This window comes from Harpia harpyja, chromosome 16 (genome assembly GCF_026419915.1).
Source record: "Harpia harpyja isolate bHarHar1 chromosome 16, bHarHar1 primary haplotype, whole genome shotgun sequence".
NCBI lineage: Eukaryota > Metazoa > Chordata > Aves > Accipitriformes > Accipitridae > Harpia > Harpia harpyja.
The window spans coordinates 14,022,337-14,048,652 of record NC_068955.1 but is presented as its reverse complement, the minus strand read 5'-3'; the positions used below and the strand labels follow the sequence as shown (position 1 = coordinate 14,048,652).

The 26,316-nt window shown below is 36.6% G+C and overlaps 1 protein-coding gene across 3 annotated transcripts in view; it reads left to right on the top strand.

The window, feature by feature from the left end:
* CHID1 (chitinase domain containing 1) overlaps positions 1-26,087 on the top strand; it is a 131,568-nt gene extending 105,481 nt beyond the window's left edge. For all 3 annotated transcript variants that reach the window (XM_052812073.1, XM_052812071.1, XM_052812072.1), the window contains 3 exons: positions 20,357-20,437; positions 23,699-23,741; positions 25,825-26,087. In XM_052812073.1, coding sequence (XP_052668033.1) covers positions 20,357-20,437; positions 23,699-23,741; positions 25,825-25,923 — 223 coding nt within the window. In that variant the 3' untranslated portion in view covers positions 25,924-26,087. The remainder of the gene's footprint in view (positions 1-20,356; positions 20,438-23,698; positions 23,742-25,824) is intronic.
* Positions 26,088-26,316: the final 229 nt, after the last annotated feature.

Genomic DNA, 26,316 nt, shown 5'->3' with positions numbered 1-26,316 from the left:
AATACAGGATTCCAAAGAAGAGTAAAGTATGGCTTGAATAACTGACTTCAAATTTACAGCCCTTTGTACCTATAAAGCAAAAACTTCAAATACTTTTTAGTTTTGGCCTCTGCAGCGAATTTGGTTTACTACATCTATTTATTTTTACTAAGTGTATTTACAAGTTATCATCAAGGCTCTCAAACTTACCCAAAGACTAAGCAACTTTGTTGTTTAGATTGAAATCTGCTTATAACTTTATCTAAGAACATGCCAACCTAACTACAGACTCTTGAAATTTCCATGGCACCTATGAAACTTCATCCTCATTTAGTTTCAACAGAAGGAAATAAACTTGTTCTCTGAGTTGGAATCTAGTAACAACCGTGGCTGTTACCAGTGCAGACCCATGATTTTTTACAATGGCAGACTTCTGTTCCTGTGATGATTTAGAATACATCGCTCTTGCTGGTGACATAAGTTAACATCTCTGCCTTCTCCTCTGTGTGGAAGATGAGATACTCAGAAGGTTAATTGGATAATGCCAGTGAGACATTTAGAAGATGCCAGAGCATTATGAAGATAAGAGTTATTCCACCTGTCCTTGAAAAAAATCTGAGGAGACCTTTGACAAATAATTGTTCACACTTCTGAATTTTTCATAATTTTATAGAAAATTCTGGAATTAGTAAAGTAGTCCTTATGTACCTGTAAGATGTATTTTATAGTATTTTCTCCTTTAGTGAAAGCTTCTATTTTGTGTTACGAGAAAGCAGCTTCTTAACGACGAACTGTCTAACCAGGTTATCTTGCATGATAAATCAAAACAGCAAGGTTCATTAGCCTTCATAATGCTTTGGAATACATAAATTACGGAAGTTATTAGTATGTTTTGCATACAGTGATTGCATAGTTATATTAAAATACACTTTCAGTGCAAAGTTAAGCAGTCAATTAGTCAAGTTTAAGAGGTGCTGAAGTTAAATTATTCTCTGCTTGCATTAATGAAAATCATCATCTTAGCTATTTTCAGAAAAAGATGTAAAGCTCCAGTTTCAATTTTTCAGTACTGGCCAATGCAGAAAGATTCTTTCCATACATAAGGACTATATTCTTCAGTGTATGTAGGGATGGAGTGGAGTACCATCAATAATAGTATCCTGCAGTCTAACAGATCTCACCTCTGAGATGTGACTTTCCATTCTTGACTAATGAATGTATTGTTTTCGTAGTAGCTGTGAAAATCAAACTGAACAGCAGGTCACATGGTCTTCTATCCCCCTTTGAAAATATTTGAAGAGGCAAGTCAAATAGTAGTCAATGCTTGTTTAAATAGTTGTGGAAATCCTAAGCCAGTAGACTTCAGTACTGTGTGGAAAAATTTAAGAAGTTTGTATTATATGTAGCTGTCTTACCCATCTGTGGAATGGCAGTAACATTGGAGGTAAAATGTAATGTCACATATGCATCTGTTTCTAGCAAAATCTGTTTTGTGGGTATAAGTTGTTTTTATCCCTAATATATTTCTTCAAAACACTTTTAAACACTTCTTTGATCCTTTTCATGTATTTTCTTTTCTTTAAATATGGTATACGAGTCTCGTGATTAATTTTGACTTAATCTTGATTTAAGATTAATTTTGATTTAATCTTGTTCTATCAGCTGTTCTTCCATATTAATGCTGGAGTGGTAAAGGTGGTGATGGTGCCCTAATTTTCACCCGCAGGAGTTCATACAATATGTCCTCCTAAGAGCTTTCATGTGAAAATATTCAAGTATGTTATACTGAAATACTTCGTAGACTTTAAGATATGAATCTTTAAAACTCCATATACATTTTAAGAATTAAATAAGCTTAAATTTATTTTTAAAATATTTAATTTTTATTTAAGATTTTTATTCGATATTTTAAAGAATTATTTTTAAAGATTTATTTTTAAAATATTTAAAATCTTTTGAGAACAAAGCAAAACCTTGAACATGTTTTTTGTTATAGAATCAGAATGATATGCTTAGTAGTGGACACACAATTTTACTTGTAAGTTCCCTGAGATGTATCTGAAAATCAAATTAAACAGCAAAAAAAAAGCTGTTGCTGAATATACAATGAAAAATAACTAATTTTGACTCTTAAATAAACATTTTGGGTTTATTTCTATATTTTTGTGTTCCCTTAAATCTTAATAAAATATCTTAATGTTTTGAGTAGTTTCTTAATTTATGATTTAGCGAAATTCTCTTTTGGAAATATTTGTGGAAGCAAATGCAAGTATTTGTGTTCTGCTAACACTGACTAGCAGAGAAGCAGAGGTAGGTTTTGCCAGTTTGTTCAAGGAAGGAGAGATATGATTGATTTGATACTGGCAAAATGGTAGGTGTGTGTGGCTTTCTAAAGCACTTGTGAGTTTTGGGTTGACTCACAAGTTGGTTTGACTTGCTAAAGAAGTCATAAGGTCAAGAAAGGTGAAGGTGAATATTAGACATCAGTCAAGAATTTTTTTCTGTTATGTTTGAGGTTGTAGTTAGTGACAAATAATACAGTTATAAAATTCTAGTGATTTCCATCAATTTTAATTATTAGAGCTGAACCTTTTCAAGAAATTATTTAGCCTCTGGGTAAAAACAAACATGAATACCCTGTCTTAGCTTTAAATCTAATTTTGAGTATCCAGTAACTCAAATGGAAAGGTAAGAAAACTTGGATATGTTACTTGTATTTTATTATAAACAACATAGATCTATTTGCTGGAATGAAACAGTATCTCTGGCTCTGTGAAGCTCATGTATTGTCTTTCTGCACTCAAAGTTATAGAACCAATTCATTACAGAACGATGTTTCTGTATCTGTAAAAATTGAGCACCTTGCTGAATTCCTTTTGAATTACTCATCCTTTCATTGTGTTAAAAATAAAATTTGAATCTGAATGATTGACCAAATTCAAATGGCGAACAGTATAATTTGCATTAGTTATAAGCTAGAGCAAAGTGCTCCTGAAGTTACACAATCTTGTCATATAATATACTTCCGTAAAACTGCTCTTCCGTTAACTTGGTAACTTCTTAGCTTTCACTTTCCCTCTGTGACCAGGCATCCTTTTGTGGGACACAATGAAGATTATCTGGAATCATGTAAAGAAATTTCAAGAGATCTGTCTTAATTTATTTTTCTCTAGACATCTGCTAATGCTGTTGCAGTATTTCTGAAGAAGTATTTATACATCATGTCATATTTAGTTGCTGCCCTTGTAGGAAGAAGTGACGTTTTTATTTTACAAAATCCCCACAATTACTGACTGGATTGGTATTGCTTTTGTCTAGTTTAATTTATAACATTATCCCAGACTTCTGTCTTTCAGAGGAAGAATTTGTTTCCAAATAGATTCTTTATTTTAATCAGTAGCCTTCCCACCTCTGTCTTAATTGCTTAATGTTTATGCATCATCCTGAAGTGTGAAATACTGTGACAATTTGATGGTTTTATGAATTCTTTCATCACTCTACTACTCAATATGTTCTTATTTTATTGTAGGTACAACTTGCAACAAAGATGATAGGTTTGAAAGTGGGGTTGCAGTTCAAAACTGTTCTGCTATGGGAGGACATTCTGTAATACCTGCCAGTCAAGTTCATTAAATTATGTTGTTATAGCAACTGGTTAGCTTCTTCCATACTTAAAATATCTTGTGTCAAATAATTAGCACTGCTTAATTGTATTTTATTGCAAAAGAGGCAAGTAATTAAAGAGGTTCTTGCAATGGCTGTGGGGCCAGAAAGAGTCAGAAACTACTTGTAATTGGAATCTATTTTGTGAATATAAATTAATAGGTCCAATAACCTGTCTCTTCATTCCCTAGGATCCAACAAAGTATCCAGCATATTTGAATTGTTGTTGCTTGCTCAGAAGCATCGATGGATTAAAAATTAGCTCTTGGCCCCACTCTTTTTTTTTCCCCTTTGTCTCTTCTTGTCGGCTTAAGAAACCTGTAACATGTATGATGTATTTAGACCTTCTCTGATGCGATATCCACATAGAAAAATAGCCCTATAAAATCCATTTTGGCCTTTTTGGTGTGTTTCTCTGTATTTTGTCTGTCAGTTGTGTGCTGCTGCAGGTTCTTTTGTTTTTCCTCCTACTTTGGTTCTCTGCATGGAAACTTTCTGAGCATTTGATCAAAGACAGCAGTCATCATAATCCACAAATGTAGAGCTTTGGGGGGGAAAAGATTACTCACAACATAATATTTGGGATTTCAAGTCAGCAAGTGCCAAAATCAATCAGAAAAACTAGTTCAACTGATCCCAGTTATGGAATCAGAGCTTATTGAAAAGCCAAGAACCCTTATTTTTTTCGTTGTCTGAGGAGGTAATTTTTCTTTTCAGGACTTCTGGATTTGATTCACCAACTATTTTTTGATGCCGAGTACAGAATCCATCATCTGGCAGTAATAGTTCTTTGCTTAAAGAGAAAACTGTGCCATCCTGCGGAGGGGATTGAAATAAAAGAGCTTCTGAAGTGGTGCAATAGTGATATTGTAGACTACAATGTGTGTAAAGCAGTACAGAGGTTTATTGCAATAGCTGCAATGGAAAATGAAAGAGAAATATATTACAGCTCTCCGCCTTATGTAAAAGTAAGCTCCATTAAAATAATACCCAGCAAAAGTCTTACCAATCCCAAACATAGGTCAGTAAGTCTTTCAGTGACTGCAGCTGGAACTTTTTCATCTAATCCAAGCACTATTCTCCATGTTATTCATGTTCTTGCATTGGAGGGTTTTGCAGTTTTACAGTTGACAGTTCCATCCGTTTCTCTTCATTTTCTAGCTTTGCTATCCTCCTCTTTTTATGTCTTCTTTACTTATGAAGGTCATTCATACCTCATCTCTGTGCATGCGACTGTAGCAGGAGCTTGTGATAATTAGGTATGTAGGGCACAGGGAGTTATTCCCAGGTGGCACCTCTGCCATATGGTTTTGAAATGGCTCTTTGCAATGAAAAGTAAAGCTTTGCTTCTCCCCTCAGGCCTGCCTTAAGGTAGAAAAGTTGGCTTCTTTGTGGCAATGAACGTATTCAGTATCTTGCCTGACTTAATTCAATGGAGTCAATTTTTTAAATTAAAACAATCAAATGCTTTTCTTGAGCCTTTGAAAAAGGCAATGTTCACCGATGAAATAAGAAGAAAAAAGGAAAATTAAAACCTTTTTTCCCCAACAGTTGTTTCTAAATTGTCCTTAAAAAAAAGACATTGTTTCTTCATTCCACATTGTATCAGTCTCTCTTCCACTATGCTTTAAGTAATTGATGCCTTGCAGGAGTTTTTGCTCTTTAATTTTGCTTTGGGCGTTCTGGGTTTGCTTTCTGTTACATGCATATCCTAGTGTTTGTTAATATTTAACTTGTTTAGATTTACAATTAGTAAGTGTTTAAAGGACATCCTTCTTCTACTAATTACACAGCTGTACTGGTGATTACTCCGTGCGTTGGATGACTTGTGTAGGGAATGCAAAGTGATAGTATTTTGAAAGTGTTATTGCAATTTAATATATTTGCATATGGAACCACTTCAGATGCATAAATGCCCTGCTGTTTAACTTCAGCAGTTTAGTAGGATAAATTGTTAACACTTACTGTCTGAATTTGCTCAAATAATTGCAAAAAGCAAACTTCTATCATTCAAATACAGCAAAAGGATTTATTTTCTAACTTCCCCAGATGCTAACAAAATTTTAGAATGTACACAGATCCCACATATGCTGTGGCTATAATTCCCCTTTACACTGTTCCTCTAAATCAACAATTTCTTCTGCAAACCAAAGATCCTTTGTGTACAGAGGGCTGTATAGCTGATAGAGGGCCATGGTTATGGTTACTGCAAAAAGTAGTTCTGTTTAATTTAAAGATTAAAAAAATATATATACATAGCTGTTAGAGGTAAAATGGTATTGCATTTTGAGATTTCCAGGTAAAAGGAAAAAAATGCGGTGGCCATCATTTTGTCCCTTGATTTGCACTCCAAGTGCTGCCATTTGATTTAAGTAACAGTTCTTTGGAAGTCATTTCCAATATATATATGCATATTGGTTTTTGCCTTTAAAATTTAGTCTTAACCTTAACAAATTTTAGCAGCTGGCACAGATATGTTTGTTCAGCAGAAACTAAACAGATAAAAATACACAAATATTTGTCAGAGTTACAACAAAGATAAGGAAGACTTTCTGCTGGTTTTTCATGATGAAAAGTGCCAGGCTTTTCTTTAAAACTGAACACTGCCACATGAATATGTATTAGTTTAACTAAATATCAAGAGATTTAAAATCCGTGTTCTCAAGTATTTACTTAACTGCCCTGATGAAGATAGTTTCTTGAAAGGGTATAAATCTCTACTCTCATTGGATAAAACATAGTTTATTACTTCATAGCCCATCTTCAATTCAAGTCATGCCAAAAATGGAGGAATTATATGCCATCCAGATTATTCTAAAGCATGTTAAAAATGTACTAACCCTCTGAGATTTGCATTATTTATGAGAGATTAATAGTCATTTGCATGAATTTGTCATCATTTTATCTTTTCAAAAAACAAAGGCTGAAAGTCTTATATTAGTTCTATTGGTGTAAATCCAGAATAAATCTATATAACTGTGACTAAAACATGGTCAATCGAGAGGAGAAAAATCCCTCTGCGAAGTATGAAAAATGAACTCAAAAGTCAGCAGAAATGTTCTTCTTTCCTCACTTAGCTTGGTCCAAAAAGGTAGAAAAAAGTATATAGTTCATAGCTTCATAGGACACTGGAGGCTTGTAGAGTTTACTGATCTGCCATGGATTTTCCTTTAGTGTCATTGCCTTCTTTAGTTACAATCCTCCCAGTCAGGGATTGAATTTATGATTCCTTTCATATGAAGGTAAAACTATCTGCTGTATTGCACTTGATAATTTAAATTTATTACTGTACATCTATAACTACTTCATGCCAAAAAACTATCCCTGAACTGTGTTTCTTTTATCTTACAGAAAGTGTTTGGTGTTCAGGTCTTCAGAGGTTGAACTTGAGACATGACAGGTGATAATTAAAAGACATGGAGTAGGTTTGAAACATTTTTCTGCTTTGTGAGAGCTAGGTTGAAATACCAAAATTTAATTGACGTGTCAGCTAATTAAAGTAAAAATTGGAACAAAAGAACCCTGAAAATTTTCAAAAACGGTGTGTGTGATAACCTGCAAGTCCTGTTTTAGTCAGATTTGTCAGCAATGAGAATTTGGCAGATTAACCTTAGATGTAAGAGCAAAACTTGCTGGGTTTTGGTCTGGGCTGCCTCTAAAAGTCAGAGAATACTACAGCATGCTTCCATTTAGGAGCATAACCTGAAATAGGTTTCAAATGCATTAGTTCTAAGAGACCATGGGTAACATTTCTCAGCAAACTAGAGCAGCACTGTAAGATAAATAAAGCTTGAGGAACTCTGTAATTTCATAGCTTCTTTTAGATAGTTTATCATGATTGTTGTTACAGAATTAAGGGGTTTTTTAAGGAATTATTTAAATGCCATTATTTTAATAAGTATTCTTGCATTTTGAAACCATTTGCTACATACTTTTCAAGTGAACAGAAATAGGTACAAGTAAATGGTGGACATTTTGTGCTTGTTTGTCATAGCAGCATTGAAAATTACAGTCCTAGGGCTCTGATAGCTGGCAGTATGGCAGTGTCCCAGATGGAGGAAATAATACCATGAATTTGTTTGTTGGGCTGATATTAAGACCATTCTCAAAGGCATTTGATTTGTTGCATTCAGCAGGATGCTTGGGATCTCAAGGATCTGCAGCAGAGCTGCACAAGGCAGTGGTTAATGCTGCCTTCTTGCTTCTTGGACCGTTCTTCCTTATATACTTTATATATGTCTTACGTGCTGAAGCGCAGAGCCACGGTAGCAGAGGCTGCCTTCAGGAGATTTGAAGGATACAGATTCCCACTGCTTTGAAAGGAGAGGGCTGTTCAACAACTGGATTACTTCTACGGTTTAGCATTTTGTATCAACTTTGCATTCACAGGTCATGTTTTACTGAAAACCCACTAGTCATGAGGCCAGGGAGGAGCAGGCAGAGATACTGGTAGTGGAAATTGTAGGCCTGACATGATTGTGAGCTAAGGAATCTGAACACTCTTCTGGGGCTACTTCCAAGTGGAGACTTATGTCTGCGTGTCACTCGCAGCATTTTGTGAAGCAGATGGAATCCAAATTGCGGTCAGCTTTCTCACGCTACAGTCTCCTACTGTAGTTAGCTTTGTTCATCACCTGAAGTTCTGGTTCCTTGCAGACAACACTGCTTCTGTCCGGCCTCAACTATTTCTCCTGTTTCTGCAGAGAGAACAGAGTCAGCATTTCTCTCCTAAGGCTGTTCCTGACCTGGGTCATTTTTACGTACCCAGAGCCCTGCAGCCTGCAAGTTTTGTGCTCTGCCTGACTACAGAAGATCATCTGGGAGCTACAGTGCTAGATCTTCCCCTTCGGTCACAGCATCCTTCTCCCATCCTTGGTGCCTTCTGCTGCTTGCACCCAACATATGTTCCCTTCCATTCTCCTTTGCTACAAAGTGTAACCTTCCCGTAACTGTGCCCTGCATGGGGCTTGGCCCCTGCCCATCTGTCTCAGCCTGGACCTTTTAGCAGCCCTGTGGGAACAGGGGGCTTGAGCACCTACCTACCTGGCACAGGCCTCGCAGCAACCATAGATGTTGTCCCCTGGTACCCCAAAGGCAGGTCAGACAGGGCTGAGTTGGGGGCTTGGAACAACTGTGCTGCTCCTTTCCTGACACAAGGTGAGGAAAAGATGTTCCTGCTGGCTTTTATGGTTGTTAAATCTGGCCGGCGACATTGCTGTTGACCTTGTGTTTGTATTGGGATGGTTTTAGTTCAGGAATGGTTGAAGGGAGATGCAAGAAGCAACTGGAAGAGTTAGTGATGTTCACTGGCATTAAGATCAGCTGACCTTTTAGGCAAGGATGGAAAAGAAATGTGATTTTTTTTATATCTACCTTTTTTAATGCAGTAGGCATAGAAGAATTAAGAATATCAAAATAGGTGACTGCACTCATCTTTCATTTTCATAGCTGGAGTGGATCAAATTTCATCTCCTATACACTGAATTGAGATCATCTGAATCTGGACTGGCTCCAAATCCAGTTTAACACAGTTTTTATAGCTAATCTTTGTACCACTGGATGAATATAGCTCATTTGTATATTTTGAGCAAGAGAAAAGTCTGGAAAGCTTTTATGATGTGTGTAAAAAACCCCAACGAACCCAACCTGACATGCAACAGAACTAGCATAGTTTTAGGTTTTGTTATTTACAGCTGAAGCTGAACAGCAGATACATTAGTGTATCTGAACTTTGTTCAGCCTCACATCCAAAGATACACAGCCTCACTTTTTCATATACATTGCTATTATGTCAGTTCTTGAAAGAATGGAACACAGTATTGTACTTAGAGTAATGTGTTTGAAGACGCTTCAACCTCAGTCAAGTGTTACTTAAGCATTTCAGAAAATGTAGCCTTAAACTAGCAGTTTTATTTTCAAAGATTTTTTTTTTTTTAGGACGAACCTGCTCATTCTTGAAACAAGCCTGTTTAGTTTTCATCATGTTGAGAAGTAGTTTTAAGCAGAGAGACTATGTCTCGTCCCAGATTCTGTAGTAAGCTAGATTATTGGGTGAGCTGGAGCAGAATTTAAGCTCTTATGTTAACTGTCTAGGAAGGACTAATACTTCTACCATTACATGATGATACATTGCCTCATAAGAATTTATTAGGACCTGTGTTTCTTCTACAAAGGGTGGACATTAAGCTGCAGCAATGTCAGTGTGGTGGTTTGACCCTGACTGAGGAAAGAATCACCTGTTGGCTTCTCATCAATGCATATTTTCAATTCTCCTTTAGACAGTCATTCTCATAGAAGCCTGGCAGCACTTTTAAGTATTTCAGAATTCTGTAAGGATAACATTTCTGTGACTAAGCTTCTTGTCTTCCATATAATAGATGATTGTTAGGTAACTTACACATTATGTATATTTAATTTTGACAGCACAATTATTTATTTATTATCTAATACAATTAATTTAACCTTTCATTTACTACTCCTAGCCTCTAGTGGAAATTCATATGCTGAAATCTTTGGTGTTGAGATGATTCTCATCCTGGATTATGGTGGAAACTAACTTAGTAGATGGTGGGAGTAAACAATGCTTTTATTGCTCAGAGCAAATTCTGGCATTGCACTGTAGCATCTTCTGGTGTAATCATTCTGAAACATCATTGGTAGTCTGAGGCTTATTGTGAAAAGAGGGTTATTTTCCCAGTGCTGTTATCCATGACTACATGGAGGCATCTAGAAAGATTTCAGGTTGATACAGACCTCCACATTCTGTCCTTTTTTTTCCATATGCCACAAAAGATGCAGGTTATAAATCCTATCCAGAGAGGAAAAGTAAAGAACCCCCAGGTATATATCTATAAAGAGACCTAAAGAGGCAAGTGATTTAAAAAAAAAAAAAAAAAGTAAGAAAGCTGACATTTTCAGAATGGGAAGTTCTGCTCAAATTTTATATCCTGCAAGAAAGTAGGTACTTTACTGACAAAGTCTTTTGTGCTGAGTATTCTCCTTCATACTTTTTTTACCCTAATACTTTTGTGACTGGCGTTAATAAAAATGAGATATTCTTCTCCTACTTTTTTCTAGTATCATAGAAACATTACATTGATTTTAAAATACAGTATAAAATTACTACAGTATTTTAATAACTCAATGCAGATTGTATGATTTGTCATACAGTGGTATAATAAGTACCACTGTTGAAACGTCTACATATTTTGTTGAAATTGTCTTTTCATTAGTAAGGTAACAATATGTTTTCAACTCTATTTAGGACAATTTGCATGCATGCATAGGTTAAATATCTCACAAAATAGCACTTGGCTTTTGATCGGCTCTGCTAGGAATAGCTACATTGTGCTGGTGCAATCGAACACGTAAACTGTCACTTTCCTATGTAGTATAAACAAGCTATATTGTAGGATTTAGACAATATAGAACAGGTGAATCAACTTGGTTGTCAACAGAGACAGCATGGAGTACTCTGTGCTTGTATAAACAATGGTGGTTTTATCAAGCCATGTGGACAAGAGAACCTCTGCTGTGCAATGTTTTTTAATAATTGAGGAAAAGGGTTTTCTTATTTTTTTTAGGGGTGATAGTCATTAGTGTGTCCTGTAGGTTTTATGTTAGATATATCTGTGGGTTTTGTTGGTGAATGGTGGATGGTATGAATTTGGAGGAAAATCAGTTTGTTTTCACAGTGTACTACATTTTAGAGCTGCAGAACATAGTCTGACAGTCTGCTTTAAATGAGGCTTTTCACGCTGTCCCTGGTGTATAGCAGAGACAGTTGTGATGGCTAATGAAAACATTTTTAATTATGGAATAGAAGTGTGAGAGAGGGGAGGATCTACTTCATATCAACTTTTAAATTATTAAATTATTTATATTAGACTGTTTTACACCTCTGCTGTTTTTTTTCTTTTCTGCCTAATTTCAACTTAAAACAGGGAGGAGGGGGAAGATTCTTGCTGAGAAGTGAGCACATAGGGAGAGTTCTGTCTGGTATAGCTCATAACTGAAGTGAGTCAGAAAAAATGTTAACCCTAAGGTGACCTGTTTCCTAATTCAAGAGAGAATATTGTTACTCCTTGTTTACCCAGTAGCATGCCTACTTGGTATTAATTCCATGATGAATACCAAAGACAACATCAAATTTTTGTTGAATAGTCACATTTTCTAAAGTGTGTGCAAAGGCAATCAAGACCAAATGAGGATGTTTTAATTGAAGACTTCAAATTGACCAATATATGGAGTTCATTAAAAAAAATACTAAAAAAAAAAAAAAATCCTTTGCCTGTGGAACCTCTAGCCTCTAGCTCATAGTAAAACTAAACTTTTTTTAGTATGACTAAATAGACTAGTTACTTGAGGTAGTCCGTAACAGTATGCTTTATTTCATTTAGTTCTCTTGTGCTTTTCTGTGAGCTTGCCTGAATCCTGCTTTTTGTTCTAGCACTCTACCATTAACTTGTCTTCCACCTGACAGGAGGGTGCCCTTCGGCCAGAGCAGAAAGAGGAGTCCAGATGATAACACCAGGCTTTTAAAGCAACGAACTCATTCTTTCAAGACAGCAAAAGCTGCCAAAACCAAACCCCGCTATAGATAGTGACCTGTCATGCTAGATTGGATAAATTGGAAAGAAAAATCTGTCTAACTGAACAAATACAAGCAAAAAGATTGGCTGATACTTTAGCTAGAAAGTTGAGACTTGGCAATGGTCAAGAATGACAAAGATTTCTGATAGAAAATATGCAAAGTTGATGCATATGAACAGAAAGCAACTTAGTAAACTGTTACCATAAATAATCTGCATTGGAAAAAAAAGTTCACATTTTGTAGCCCCGGGTGTCTTGAAAAATAGAAGAACGGAACAAAAAAAAAAAGTATCATTACAAAATAAAATGGAGCTGTGGAACAGCAGTGTGTTATTGAAGGTATACAAACAGGTATGCAAACTTTCTGCCTCAATCTAGTTATGTCTCCACTGTCTGAGAAGTATTTATTGGCTTAGAAATACCTTGTTTTCTTTAAGGATATTTTAACATGTTCTTCTCATATCTGTCAGTTTGAGTCAAAACCTTAAATATATAAATGTTCACACCTTCTTCTGCCTTGTGAGTACTTCTATTCTTTGATCAATATCTGACTGTACCTTTGTTTTCTTTTTTGTAAAGAACCACCATTTTGATTGTATTGAGAAAAGTTAGCATACACTAGAGTACTTTCAGCTGTACTCGCAGTTCGCTAGGGTAATTTGCTAGCGTACCGTTGTGTACACTCTCAGATGGGGCTTTTTCTTTGTAAAACCTCTGTGAAGTTAAATGGGAATGAGCACTATTAACGTGAAAACCTGTATACATAGAAATGCTGTAATGTTTGTGCTTTCTTCTGTAGCCGTAGTAAGGCACTGAAAGGTTTTAATGCTCATTGTTTCCCTGAGACAAGAGCAATAAGAGGACGCTTCTGAAAAGCTTGACATTGTCTTCTGTGTCTCCAGAGTTCTATAAAATGGGAATATTTGGCTGCCTCTCTGCAGTTGTGTCCACCAAAGTATTATTGTTTCTAAATTACTTTGAGAATGCTAAATAAGGTGCACTTTTGAAGAGCCCGGAGTAACAGTAGAAATGTTGCTGAGGTTCTGCTTATTTTCATTGGGCTGGTGCATCATGGCTTGGCTTGTGCATCATGGCAGCAATAGGTTTGTGTGAGGTTGGTGGGGAAGCATCGAAAAATGTCATCTGTTAAGTCAGTGATGAAGTATTGTGGAAAAATCAGTGAGAATGACTATAACACTTACTGAAAGCAGCACACCCACAGAGAAACTACTCTGTTGGAAACCTGTTACTATTAAAATAGTAAAGATACTATTATTGCAACTTAAAATATTGCAACTACAAAAAAAGTAGTTGCACCTACTATTGCAACTTATTATTGCAATTTAAAACTGACAGAGCAAAGGTGCAGGCAACAACAGAGAGAAGGTTAACAGAGAAAGATGATGCTTGCTTATAGATTTTTCATTCCTAGGCTGCTACTTGGATACTTCAACAGCTTTACCCAAGACACCCCACAGTAATGAAAGTGAACAGATTGGTGTCTCTCTGCAAACTGTATTTGGTTTTGTTTTACATGAAATAATCTAAGGATCATAACAGAACTATTTTTTAATAACATACCCTGCAGACAGAATAAATAAAGCTTCTAGAGTGTGCTCTCCACTCAAATGCATAAATCCTCAAAGTAAAAACTCTTGTAATGTTAGTTAGTGTGTTCTTTTGATTCTCTAGAAGATAGGTAGCTGTCTTTTTCTTGGATAACCTGTTTGCTTTTGAAAGAACTTGTGGGATTTGTGTTAATAAAATACAGATTCTTTAATGTGCAAGAAAGGGATATAGTGGTGTACAACTTTACCACCTTTTAAAGTTGCAAGTTTATACTTATATTTTGTAAATATGGTGCTATTGAGTATTGAATGTTGAGAGGACATAAGTAAAAAGTTGCTTAAGTGATCCTGATAGGACCAGTGTGGTGAAAGCTTACTTCATTGTTCAGTGTATTACTGACTTTTATTACTGCACACTATGTAATACTATATATATATATCTACACACATATATAATATTATGTTATTGGTGACTCTGCAGCTAGGCTTTTCATAAATTCATGCATGCTCACAAAACTATTTTAAAGGCTAATATCTAAAGATTGTTAAATTGCAAGGCATCTCTACCTTTTGAAAGCTGCAATTTTAGGGATCGAGTGAGTGAGAACTCAAAATCTCTCTATATAATCTTTTTCCTTTTTCAAATTTTCATCCTTTTGTGTTTTGATTTATTACCATTGAAGGCATCCTTTATCAAAACTGTTAGTTTCATGGTTGAATTATTTGGTAGCTTGTAGTATATGCAGCAATTTTGCAGCTGCTCTTTAGAAATGATCTTCTAAAAAGCAGAGAAGGTCAAAAAAATTCTCATTTTTAAAACTTTTCAATTTAAAGTTTAAAAGTGTCTCTAGAGATTATATTGTTTCTTGACATTTTTTCCCACCAAAAAGGAAATAGTTGAAGAAAAGCCTAAGCATCTGAGATGTGGAAGTGTCATGGTAGTTGAAATTAAACATTAAATAAAAGGGATTTTGACTTACAGATTTTATACATATATCCCAGCTGAAAAATCTTGTTTCAAACATTCGTATTTGTCCTTTCACACAGTGTCCTGATGTACACAGAGCAGTGGGGAGACTGACCAGTACTGTCTGGAAAATATGTACCAACATAGGGAATGTCCTTAAGAGTACTACCATGAAAACTGTTTTGGAGGTATTTCTGTATATTTGTTTTGCATCAGAAATTTAAACTCTTGAGCTTTAGAATACAGCCTTTTATGTGATTTCTCATACTTTTATTAAGAGATATGGCTCACTGAAAAGGGGGAAGATGGACCCTACCTAGTTGAGTCTAAAACATCTGTTACCATGCATAGGCACTGTTGATGGTGAGTTATGGAGATGCAATTCCTGGTAGATTCAGGGTTCAATAACTAAGTTAAGTCTATTGTAACTGAAGCAGACTGAAAAGAAAATGTGTGGTATAGATTTTCAAGCTGAATAGTATTTTGTATCCTTTGACTGAATCACTCAAGTTTGCTATAGTGGAAGGTAAGCTCAGTTTGCTGCAGCAGGAGCAAATGATCCTTCCTTCTGATTAGAGACCTGTTGCTTCTAGTCAGACTTTTGTTCATGTGAGAACTGAGGCGAAAATGTAAGGTGTTAGAAAAGAGCATCAAAATGGGATATATGCTCAGTAGTGGTTTCCTTTTCACTAAGCTTTTTTGTTGAAGAGCGACTCAGGACTAGTAAAGCAAAGCACCTGAGGATTAAAAAAGTTAACCTTCGTAAATAAATCCTATTCTAAAAATTTTATATAAAGCTATATATTTTCCTAGAAGGTATATTCTTGTTGCAAAAGATATACTAGAGACATGTTTCTTTATATTCTTGGTGAAAAAGCATTATCCGTGAAGATAAATACATTCTTCAGGGGGACTATAGATCGTGGGTTTTACCTTAACATATTCCAGTGCCATACCATTTTTCGTGTTCTGGAAGAAAAGTGTCTTAGAAAAGGAACACCAGCCATAAATCCTGAGAACCTTTCTTCTGGATCCTTTATTTATTAGTTTAACGTGCAGCAAAGTGCAATAGTGCGTAGGTGTAGCCATATTAGTGTTGTTCATAGATACACATCTTTGGCAGGACTGACTTTACAGGTACTCCATAATATGTACGTTTTGGCTTCTTATTTACTCTGTGGAAGGGAATGCTTGTTTTAGTCCAACCCTGCCCAGTGGGTTTGTAACCAGGAGTATCAGAGTTGTAAGAGTAACAGTTGGTCTCTGTAGACCAAGAAGTGTCCTTTTTAACAAGAGATATGGCAGTAAATTGCAGTAAAACAGTGCGGATTTGAAGTCTTGTATGAAAGGTGGCAGGCAGACTTAAAATCTTTTCCAAACACTTTTGTATTATGTGGCCATGTTTTTACTAAGTCGTAACTTTTAAACTTTCAAAGCCCAGTTGTGACACCTGAATTGATACTTTAGCTGCTTAGCTATTATCAAGCAGGAACGTTCTGGGGAATAAGAAGGTTGCTTTGGGTAAGTTAAACCAAGGCCTATTTAAATGAGCCAGAATGGCAGTTCTCTGTTTAAGAACAAGTATTTGCAAGGTGGACATGCAGGTGACATCTGCCTTTCGATACTATTCCTGATAATCCATGCAAATTTATCATTTTTACATGCCGCATTGGTGCTTCATTAGAGACTAGCATCAACACTTCAGATACTTCATCCGTGCTGACCTCGTTTCAGGCTAGGACCAGAGAAACAGCATGACTTTCTCTGCAAATGGTCACAAACTTCCCAGGAAATACGTTGTGCAAGACAGTGAAGCTGAGTTTTCAGTGTTTATCATACTCTTAACTGCTCAGGCAGCTTGGTAAAAGAAGAAACCTAGTAAGTTAAGAGCTGACAGATGAGGAAGCAAATAAATTAGTCTAGATAGGAGTATAAAAGTAGATGTGAACTGGGACAGTGACAGTAGAAAGAGGGATAAATTAGAAAGAGAGGAGAGAAAAATAGCAATAAATATGAGTCAAAAGGAGAAGAGCGAGCTGAAAGGTGGAAGGAAGAAGGAAGGCTGGCTGTGATGAGCTCCCTACCCATCCCTTTTCCTCTTTGAGAAACTGGAAATGAATCTAGATCTCTGGTACCCCAGTCATACCGATATCCCATGCTTGTCTGGTTCAGTGTGATGGAAAATGTCTCTTCTCATGCTTTTTTAAAAATTTTTATTTAACTAACTGCGTATCCAATATTTGTTGAGTCAAGTACTGCCTCAGCTAGGAGATAATATGTTAAGAGCGCCTGTCAAGCATTAGTTTGAGTCAAGCAAGTGTGTTGTGATACAGGCACTGCAGTTTTACACAGGAACCCTTCCATTTACGATGCACATAGTAGGATAGCACAGAGATAACGGGAAATACGGCATATCTGGGAGATGTTGCCTGTAAAGCTGCTGTAAGTTTTACTGCAAGAAAATGAATAGTGACTGGGGCAGATGACTACAGGAAGGGAATGGATTGTTCCCAGGTTAGGGCAGTAGAAAGCCTATGTGAAACAGCTGTGGTTTGTTGCTGCATCTCTTCCAGACTCTTCACAGCAACCTTGTTGTCTGTAGAAAATACAAAACTTGACTTTCAGAAGTGTTGAGTACGCAGTTGCAGTTGAAGTAAACAGGAGCTTATTGTTTTGAACGTTGTACTTTGGTTTTTTGTTGTCCTTAATAGAGACAATGTAAGAACCAAGTTAATACATTTCAAGTAGGTCCCCAAAAATTAATGGATAGTAGTGACTATTTTGGGCCTAATATTTCTTTTTTCCCCAACTCAAGCTTGGTGCTAGTCTCATCACCATAGACGTGATTTGAAGATGAACTTTGCTCTTACATACCATGGTGATAAATGCCTAGAGGCAGGAGAAGGGAAAATAAATTCTCTGTGCCTGGTCAGGATCAGTTCTCATTAAATGCAGTGCATGCCTGGACAGCTTTAAAATAATAATATACCTTATATATAATAGACTGTAATAATTGCTTCAAGTTGCATTTAGAGCTTGTTCCTATGTATGTTGAACACTCTTTAATTGTGTTGGGATTTTTAGCAAGTGAAATTAGGATTTCTCATTTGAAGTCATACGTTCAGGTATAAAACTGCATGCCAGGCTGTCTTGGCTGGTTATTCTTGTCTTCTGGGCTGTAACATCTTGGTCCCATGTTCTACATGAATGTTGTCTCCTGTCATTACTGAAGTCGCCATTCTGGAATGAGGCAAGGTGTTAAAAGCTATCCTTAAATTTTAAATATGCAAAACTAGATCTCTTTGCATATTTCTCTAGTGAGGTGTCGTGGTTTAACCCCAGCCAGCAACTAAGCACCACGCAGCTGCTCACTCATTCCCCCCTCACCCAGTGGGATGGGGGACAAAATCAGGAAAAGAAGCAAAACCCGTGGGTTAAGAACGGTTTAATAGAACAGAAAAGAAGAAACTAATAATGATAATGATAACACTAATAAAATGACAACAGCAATAATGAAAGGATTGGAATGTACAAATGATGCGCAGTGCAATTGCTCACCACCCGCCGACCGACACCCAGCTAGTCCCCGAGCGGCGATTCCCCGCCCCCACTCCCCAGTTCCTATACTAGATGGGACGTCACATGGTATGGAATACCCCGTTGGCCAGTTTGGGTCAGGTGCCCTGGCTGCGTCCTGTGCCAACTTCTTGTGCCCCTCCAGCCTTCTCGCTGGCTGGGCATGAGAAGCTGAAAAATCCTTGACTTTAGTCTAAACACTACTGAGCAACAACTGAAAACATCAGTGTTATCAACATTCTTCTCATGCTGAACTCAAAACATAGCACCAGCTACTAGGAAGACAGTTAACTCTATCCCAGCTGAAACCAGGACATGAGGCAACTTAAAATTTTGTATATCTTAAAAGGTTCCGAGGTTAACTTGCATTATTTGAAAAGGTGCATTGTTACAGGGCATGTGTATATTGAGGAGGATTGCAATAGCTGCTACCATGTGTTTGCTTATATAGATACTTAAATAGCATGCCTGGCTCGGGTTCATTTGACTTAAATACAAAATGAAAATCTTTTCTAAAACTGCTAGGAGTAGGCAACAATTTACCAGTATATGAATGAGCAAGCAACAGCAAAAGAGAGAAGATATTCCCTGCAATGCTGAATGTTGTAATTGCATTTAGAATAATACCGAAGAAGAGAATAAGTCTTTTTCATACTGAGAAATACAAATTTTTTCTCTTTTTTGAAGTATATAGTGAGGTGGAATTTCAGCACTGATGGAGTCAGGATAGTGGCTGATGAAAATCAGTTATGACATCTTTTACGTAGGAGATGGAAATTTCTTATTTAAAATAAGGTGACTTAAAGGCAAATTTCTCCATGTAAATGCTGTCATAAGCAGAGAAATTATTGCAAGAATGAGACATATTGTGGAAGAGATGGTTTTGATAGATTTTGCAAAAACAGAAAAATAATTTTAATGCTACCTTATGATCACCGTGTTTGCCTGTGACAGCTTTATATAATCATGATAAACATAGAGTACTGATAATGGGACTTTGAATTCAAATTCCTGATACAATCTCCAAGGAAAAAAAGAAACTGATGGTGCTTGGTCCGTGGCCAGATAAACCCTCTGATGTTTAGCCAGGAAAGTTGTCAGCAGAGTTAAGTTCAGCCTTCTTGCTCCACAAAGATGCAGGTTAAAAAGATGCAGAAGAGACAGAGGAACATGTGATAGAGACTTCTCTTATTTCTGTGACACCCATGTGGCCTCTATCACTGGCAGTAGCTTGCCATCTTCTGGTCTTCTTACATGAGGCAGCAAGCAGCTTTATTTCCATTGTGCAGTCAGAAATGCAGACACAAGGAGACACTGTCTCTACACTGAGATGATACTGTGACCTAACCAAGAACATGAATTTAGAGCATACTAACTATTCCACACCTGTTCCCTATGCAGATTTTTGGGTACAAGTAGTATTCTGTCCTCACTTTGCATCAAGTAGGTGTGAGGTAGGTCATTCCATGTTCAAAATGTCCATGCAAGACAATAATGCCAAGAAGCTAGTGGTGGAGAAAATTCATACAGAGTTACTTAGCAGTAACTTTTCCTTGAAAACAAGCTCTTTTTAAATTTCATTTTTAGAAGATTAACTAAGCCCCTTTTATAGAACTTTTCTGATCACATAATAGTGGCTTATAATTAAGAAGTGCACTGATTAGCCTTGGAGGACACAATTAGGTACAGCCTAGGGATGACTTCAGTTCCTGTGCTTTGGTGTATAGGAATCAGACTGTAGAAATATTGAAGCACTGCCTTCATGTGCCTTTATAGATTTGCCAATTGAGGAACGTTAATTAATTCATCGCTTTAAAAATAAAAGCCTAAAAAAGCGAACATGGCTAATTGTAAAGCAGCTGAGGAAATTAATTGTTCAGCAAGAAGATATTTTTGATACAGTGTTCAACATCTAAACATGGTACAACTGCTTTTTCAGAAATTTCTGCAATGTAATTTCATAACTGCCTTTTAGAAAAGTTAATTCCATATCTATGTTTTTAATTTGTAGGTACATTGAAACCTTGAAGGAGCACAAACCAAAAATTGTCTGGGATGAACAAATTGCTGAACACTACTTCGAATACAAAAAGTGAGTTACATTTATTAACTTACTGTTCTGCAGGGCATGGCCCAGTACACAATGAATTGCCAGTTAACTATAGCATGCAACTGAATTCGGCAAATGGAAATTTGTAATCTCTATGTCAACACTGAGCTGCAGCATAAAAGAGTGCTTCAGGCAAGAGAAGTAAATCAGAGAAGGATTAATGAAATAACATAAGCTAAAACAATCTTTAGAAGAGAGCCTGATGAGTCATATCTTTAGAAGTTATCCATCAAAGTTATCTGCTGAGTGTCAGTTAATCAGAGGCTATGAGATTAGTACTGTGAACTGTTGGGTGATTACCAATAACTCAGCCAAAAATAGTTCTGAGAAAAATCTGTGGTACAAGAGCCTGGTTTTACAAGGCCTGGTGATAAGATTGGTCAAGCAACAGACTTCCACTAAATGGAATGAACTGTAGAGAAATGTAATGAGAATAACATCAAGTGACTTCCAGATAAAGTTTTTAAAAGGACTCAGAACATGAAGGGAAATGGTAGTAACTTTCTTTGTCCTTCCTTTTTCATCATGACATGGCAAAAGGATTCCTGATGCTAGGAAAAATCCATTTAAAAGATATTTTAAAAAAAACCCAGCAATATCCTATTAAGCCTCAGTGATAATTTGCTATTTTTGTATGCAAATATACAAAAATACAGTAAAATTATACAAACAAAAACCTACTACTTCTACAAAACTGCCTTGTATATTATTCAATGCATTGGTAATGTGAAGACACACCACTGAAAACAAGAGTAAAACACATTTTATGGTGGTTTGAGAAAAAAAAGATCAGAACTACTTTGTTATTTCCAAAATACCTTCTTGGTTTAAATATTTTTAAATGTAAAAAAAAAACCAAGCCAAAAGTAAAAGTGTCCTACCTTTATATTTTTAGTTTAATTTTCAAGGTTTCTCTCAGCCTGTAATTTTCTCCTGACTTCTCAGCAATGTGTATTTCTTATCAGAAAAAAAAAAAATTTACCTGTTGGTCAGCAGTGTTTTAATTTATCTTCTGTGTTTGTATGAAACACAGGGTCTGTGTTCCTTCATATTTAATCCTTTGGTATCCCGTCGAAAATTACTTTGTGCCAAACAATTACAAGTTTTTTTGTGTTAACTAAAGAGGAATAAATCAGAAGCTTTGTTTTACTGATCTTTAATGCACAATCCAATTGGAGACACAATGACTGCCGGATGAAAACTTGCTCTTGAAAGAGTACATCTGAGGGCTCTGTTTCAATGGCATACTTCTGGGATTAATTTCTGAAACACATTTTCTAAACGTCTCCTTGCAAACTGAATGTGTGGGAAAGGGATAGCTTGTCAGTGGTACTATATCATTTGCCTTTGAAAGCCAATCTTTGGAGATTCTTGTTTGTGGGCTTCCTGGAGGAATTTTTGATGCATAAAGCACACTGGATCTGAAAATCACTCTAAACTTCACTTGCTGCGCTGTGCTTGGCAGGCAGCCATGTGGCTCAGTGCGCCTGCAGTGGTTCAGTGGCTGCCAGGGTTATTCAAGGGAACCCTTTTTCAGTTACCACTTTGGTTTGCAAAGGTTCAGTTACATTGGATGGGGATGGCAGCGAAGCCTGAAATATGCTTCACTGGTAAAGCATCTCACCTGGAAATCTTGCATGTCTGCAGTTGCTGAGAAATCAAATCATGAATCTTTAAGCAAAGCACAGCTAATGATTTTCATGTAGCAGGCAGAGGCTATTACAAATAGTTACAGAAATGTGTTGTCTGTCAGTGCTTGTCCCAGTGCACTTTACAGGTAAGTATGCACTTACATAAGTTGGGAGATTTTAGGAGCAATTCCTACTTGGTCTGTCTATGCACTCTGCATTTCCTCCTAGCCTAACTGGTAAAGTGGTGCTGTGACACTACTTGTAACTCATCCTTCTCATTATTTGGGGTTTAAAATGTAGCGTTGGTATCTGTGCCCAGTGTAGCTTGCCCTGTGTGTATATTTTATACTGCTAGCATTTAATTTAACCTGAACGATAGTAATTTGGGGAAAATCTTTCACAGTTTGCATCTGACAACCAAATGTCTTCATCTTTTTCAGATGCGCATTTAGTAGGTGCAACTGTCTTTTACTATCTGACAGTTTTATAATCCAGTTGCAACAAGATACCTCAGTGTGTTTACTTAGATCTAGTTTCAAACCATCTCTGTTGTGAGATCTTCTCTTGGATCCTCTATTTTCGCTGTCAGCCTTTTCACCTCTTCTAAGAGTTGTCCTCCTTAAAGGGGTAAATAAGTATGTTGTCTGACTCTGCCTGTATTGTATTTCATTGTAAGCAGTTCTTGGACAAAGTGTGATGCCCAAAGTTTGGGACTTTCATCTTAATCATGAAAGTTACCTGATTTCTTCCCAAACTTTGTGTTAGTTATTAGGAAACTGCTTCGTTCCTTAGATGTTTTGAAAGGCCTCATCGTGAAGCCTTTTAAGGAATCCTGTAGATAACCAGGGATTTTTGCTGTTGTAGTTGTGGCATGATGCAATTGCTATACAAAGACTCCTCTAGCAGGTCTTTGACTCTATACAGTCTTGTTTTGAACTTTCTAACTTTCCAGCTGCTAGTGTTTTCAAAGCCCGTTTAAGTAGGATTATTTTGTCAGGAGGACCTTTCTGACAAATATTCCTGTAACTGATACCTGCAGGACAATGACTCGGTTGCATACTTGACTTTTAGATGTGTTTTGTGTACCTTTTCTTAATGGCTTTTCTTCCCCCACCACTTTGGATTTATGTGCTGTGAGATGTTTTTATCTACAGTAGAAAAAGGGCAGGAGTAGCTCTTATCTGCAGTAGAAAAGGAAGAGAAGTAGAGAAGATTTTGGCCCTACCCTGCCCTCAGTAGACAGAGTAGCCGGAGTGCAAGTATGGAATGAATGGAAGTTGATGGCAAAAGTGTCTTATTTCAGAGGCAGAGTGCTTCAGCTTCCAGGGTGGAATGAGCACTGGGTGAGAAATCTCAAAGATACAAGGTGCTAAATGGCAAGTAGTTTCTGTCATTGATATGGGCTTATTAATGCTCATGTGCTGAACACACTAGCGTATCTTATTTTTAATAGCAATAACTTCTTCAAAATAAAATTGGCCGTTTTCTTCAGCACTGTCTTTGTTTCCTTTTAGTGTGAAGGAATAAAACTCGTTTTGAATTTTAACCTCACTAAAAATCCTATGGAAATCTATTAAAACTATTGTGTCTATTTGGTTTTCCTGTTTTGCAGAAATAAAGGAGGAGAACATGCTGTCTTCTACCCAACACTGAAGGTCGGTGCCACTTTTTCATGTCAGAGGGCTGTAAGAGGAAAGAGATGTTTACTTGACTTGTTGTATTATTGAGACGGTTCAGAAAATGTTTGTGAAAGAAGTTTACCCTCATGTGGTTGTTATGATTCAAAGCTTGAGCTGCCTGTACAAGAAGATTGTTTTTTCTATCTCATGCATAATGGGGTTTTGCGATCTTTGGAGATTAGCCATGTCTAGAGATAAGATGCACTAGGGCAAACCAGTGCTCTGAGAGGATCTGTTCGAATGCACAGTTCATGTGCTAACAGACATGCTGATTGTCAGACAAGAGACAAGAAATTTTCCTTCTGATCGTGTTGGCTGGAAGCTTGGGGAACTTTTGCCTTCCTCTGTAGGAGGGTCCTGATTCTCCCTGGCAGCCTATATCACCCCGTTTTCTTCAGTTCTGTTTCTGTGGAACATATTTTAGTGTTTTGAAAACTTAAGCATTTGGCCTTACTAAAGTCCTTTAGCAGGACGTACAATTTCTGTCTACACAATAGTCTGCAATATACCAGAATACAGGATAAAATGGTTACTTGCAGCCTTAGTTCCTAGGAAGCTATCTTTAGATTTTCTCAAATTAAGCTAAAGGCAGTATGTTAAGCCTCTGCTGGCTTTTAATATTGGAAGGGAATTGCTTCTGTAGTGAAAGTATATCATATTAACAGAGAACAGAGACATTTTCTATGGTTAAACTGGTGTGAAACGATCCAAGGCTCTGTTTTTCTGAACAGGATTGTTATCTTAAGCTCCATTAGTACAAGGATATTTCCTTTCATTAATCTAATACTGGTGGAAGTACTAGCACATATGGGGTATTGATTACCACATCTAACTATGTTCTTGCTAGTAGTACCTGTCTTAGAGTGTTAGAAAGTTTCATTGTGAGCCTGTCAGAGAAAAGGTAGATCGTGCTGCATGTTGTCATGCTATGTTCTCTTTCGCCTTGTGGAAGGATTTCACCCTGCTATTGTCAGTACTAACCAGGTTAAGAACACTCATTCCTGCACATTTCTTTCATTACTTCTTCTCTAACAGATACTCAACTGATGGTTGGTGAATTTATGGAAACAGGTTTTCTTTCCAGTTTCAACAAGCTAGTAATGAAGTATTTTGAGATTTGTATGATGGCACAAATAAAAGAGTTGTTCATGTAATGTGATCAAGATGGTCAGGGAACACTTAATTTTATTACTCCATGACAAGTGTGTTTCTTCCCCTTTTTAATGTTATAATCACTGGCAGGTTGCTCAAACTTAGGTTTGTGCATTATTAGTTAAAAGCAGTCATGAGCGCTGGGCCCAGTGGATCTGTTAATGATGCCCTGATACATGTTCTGTTTCTATGGAAATGAGTTTTAAACACATCCCTGGTGTGAGCAGTTTAAACATTGCAGTGCTGCACTTCAAAGTAAGAAAACCTGAAAGTAAAAGATTGAAAAATAATTATTTTTATTGTCTGAACTGAAAGAAGTGCAGAACGTGAATTATGGCATTGCTTCCCTTGTAAACCGATGGGTAAACTAACTCTAAATCAATGGCTGGAGCTCAAATAGGAATACTTTTAAATACTAATCTCCCAGACTCTCTTTAAAATAGAATTGTGATAATGAAAATTGTGACTTTGTCCTGGGAGAAGGCAAGGGTAGGTAAGAGATCTTGATGGTATTTGACAAGTTGTTCTAATTGTCTTCAGTGATAAAGTTTTATTTTACCCCTGAGACATTTTTGGGAAGAGTTAGAATTTCTGTACATTGTGAAATGATAGCCAAAATTAGAATAGTCCTTTGCATAGTTCATAAATCTGATTTATTTCTATGGCATTTTGTCTATCTAGCTGGTTATCTTTTATTAGGTCATTGAATTAACTGGTGCAATTAACTATCTCATACTGGATGATTGCTTGCTAACCAGAGAGTATTTGAAATATAGGCTAGGTTCTTCAGTATCTGGTTCAAGGATAGATGTTTTTACAATGTCTGATAATGGCATGAAGAGAAGACAGCATGGAGTGTCTAATATCTCTGACTAAAAGGTAATTGCTTTATGTGTCTTTGTCTTAGTCTATCCAGTTGCGCTTAGAGCTTGCAAAAGAATTGGGCACTGGAATATCCATCTGGGAACTGGGACAAGGCCTGGACTATTTTTATGACCTGCTTTAAAATAAGAGATGATCTAGGAAAGACTTTATTTGCTTCACTGAGACTCCACCTTCAATTAATTTGGGTATCCTGGAGAGGTGATTTTTAAAACATTTTTTGTAATTTATATCATATCTGTATTAAACTTGCATTTTTCTCAATAAAGAACCTTTTCTGATTTGCCACACAGATGTGATTGTTGGTATCTGATAAAATTCAGAGAAAAAAAAACCCCAGAAATTTCTCTTAAAGCCCCTGAATTCAGAGTCATTGAAAATAGACCAACATAGCTGAGATGGCATCAGGGTTGAAAATATTTTCTGAAATGTTTCCTACAACAAATAAAATGGACAAGTTGATGCCATCTGATCAAAGTTTAAGACGGAGACCTCTCAAACAGTTGCTGGTAATAAC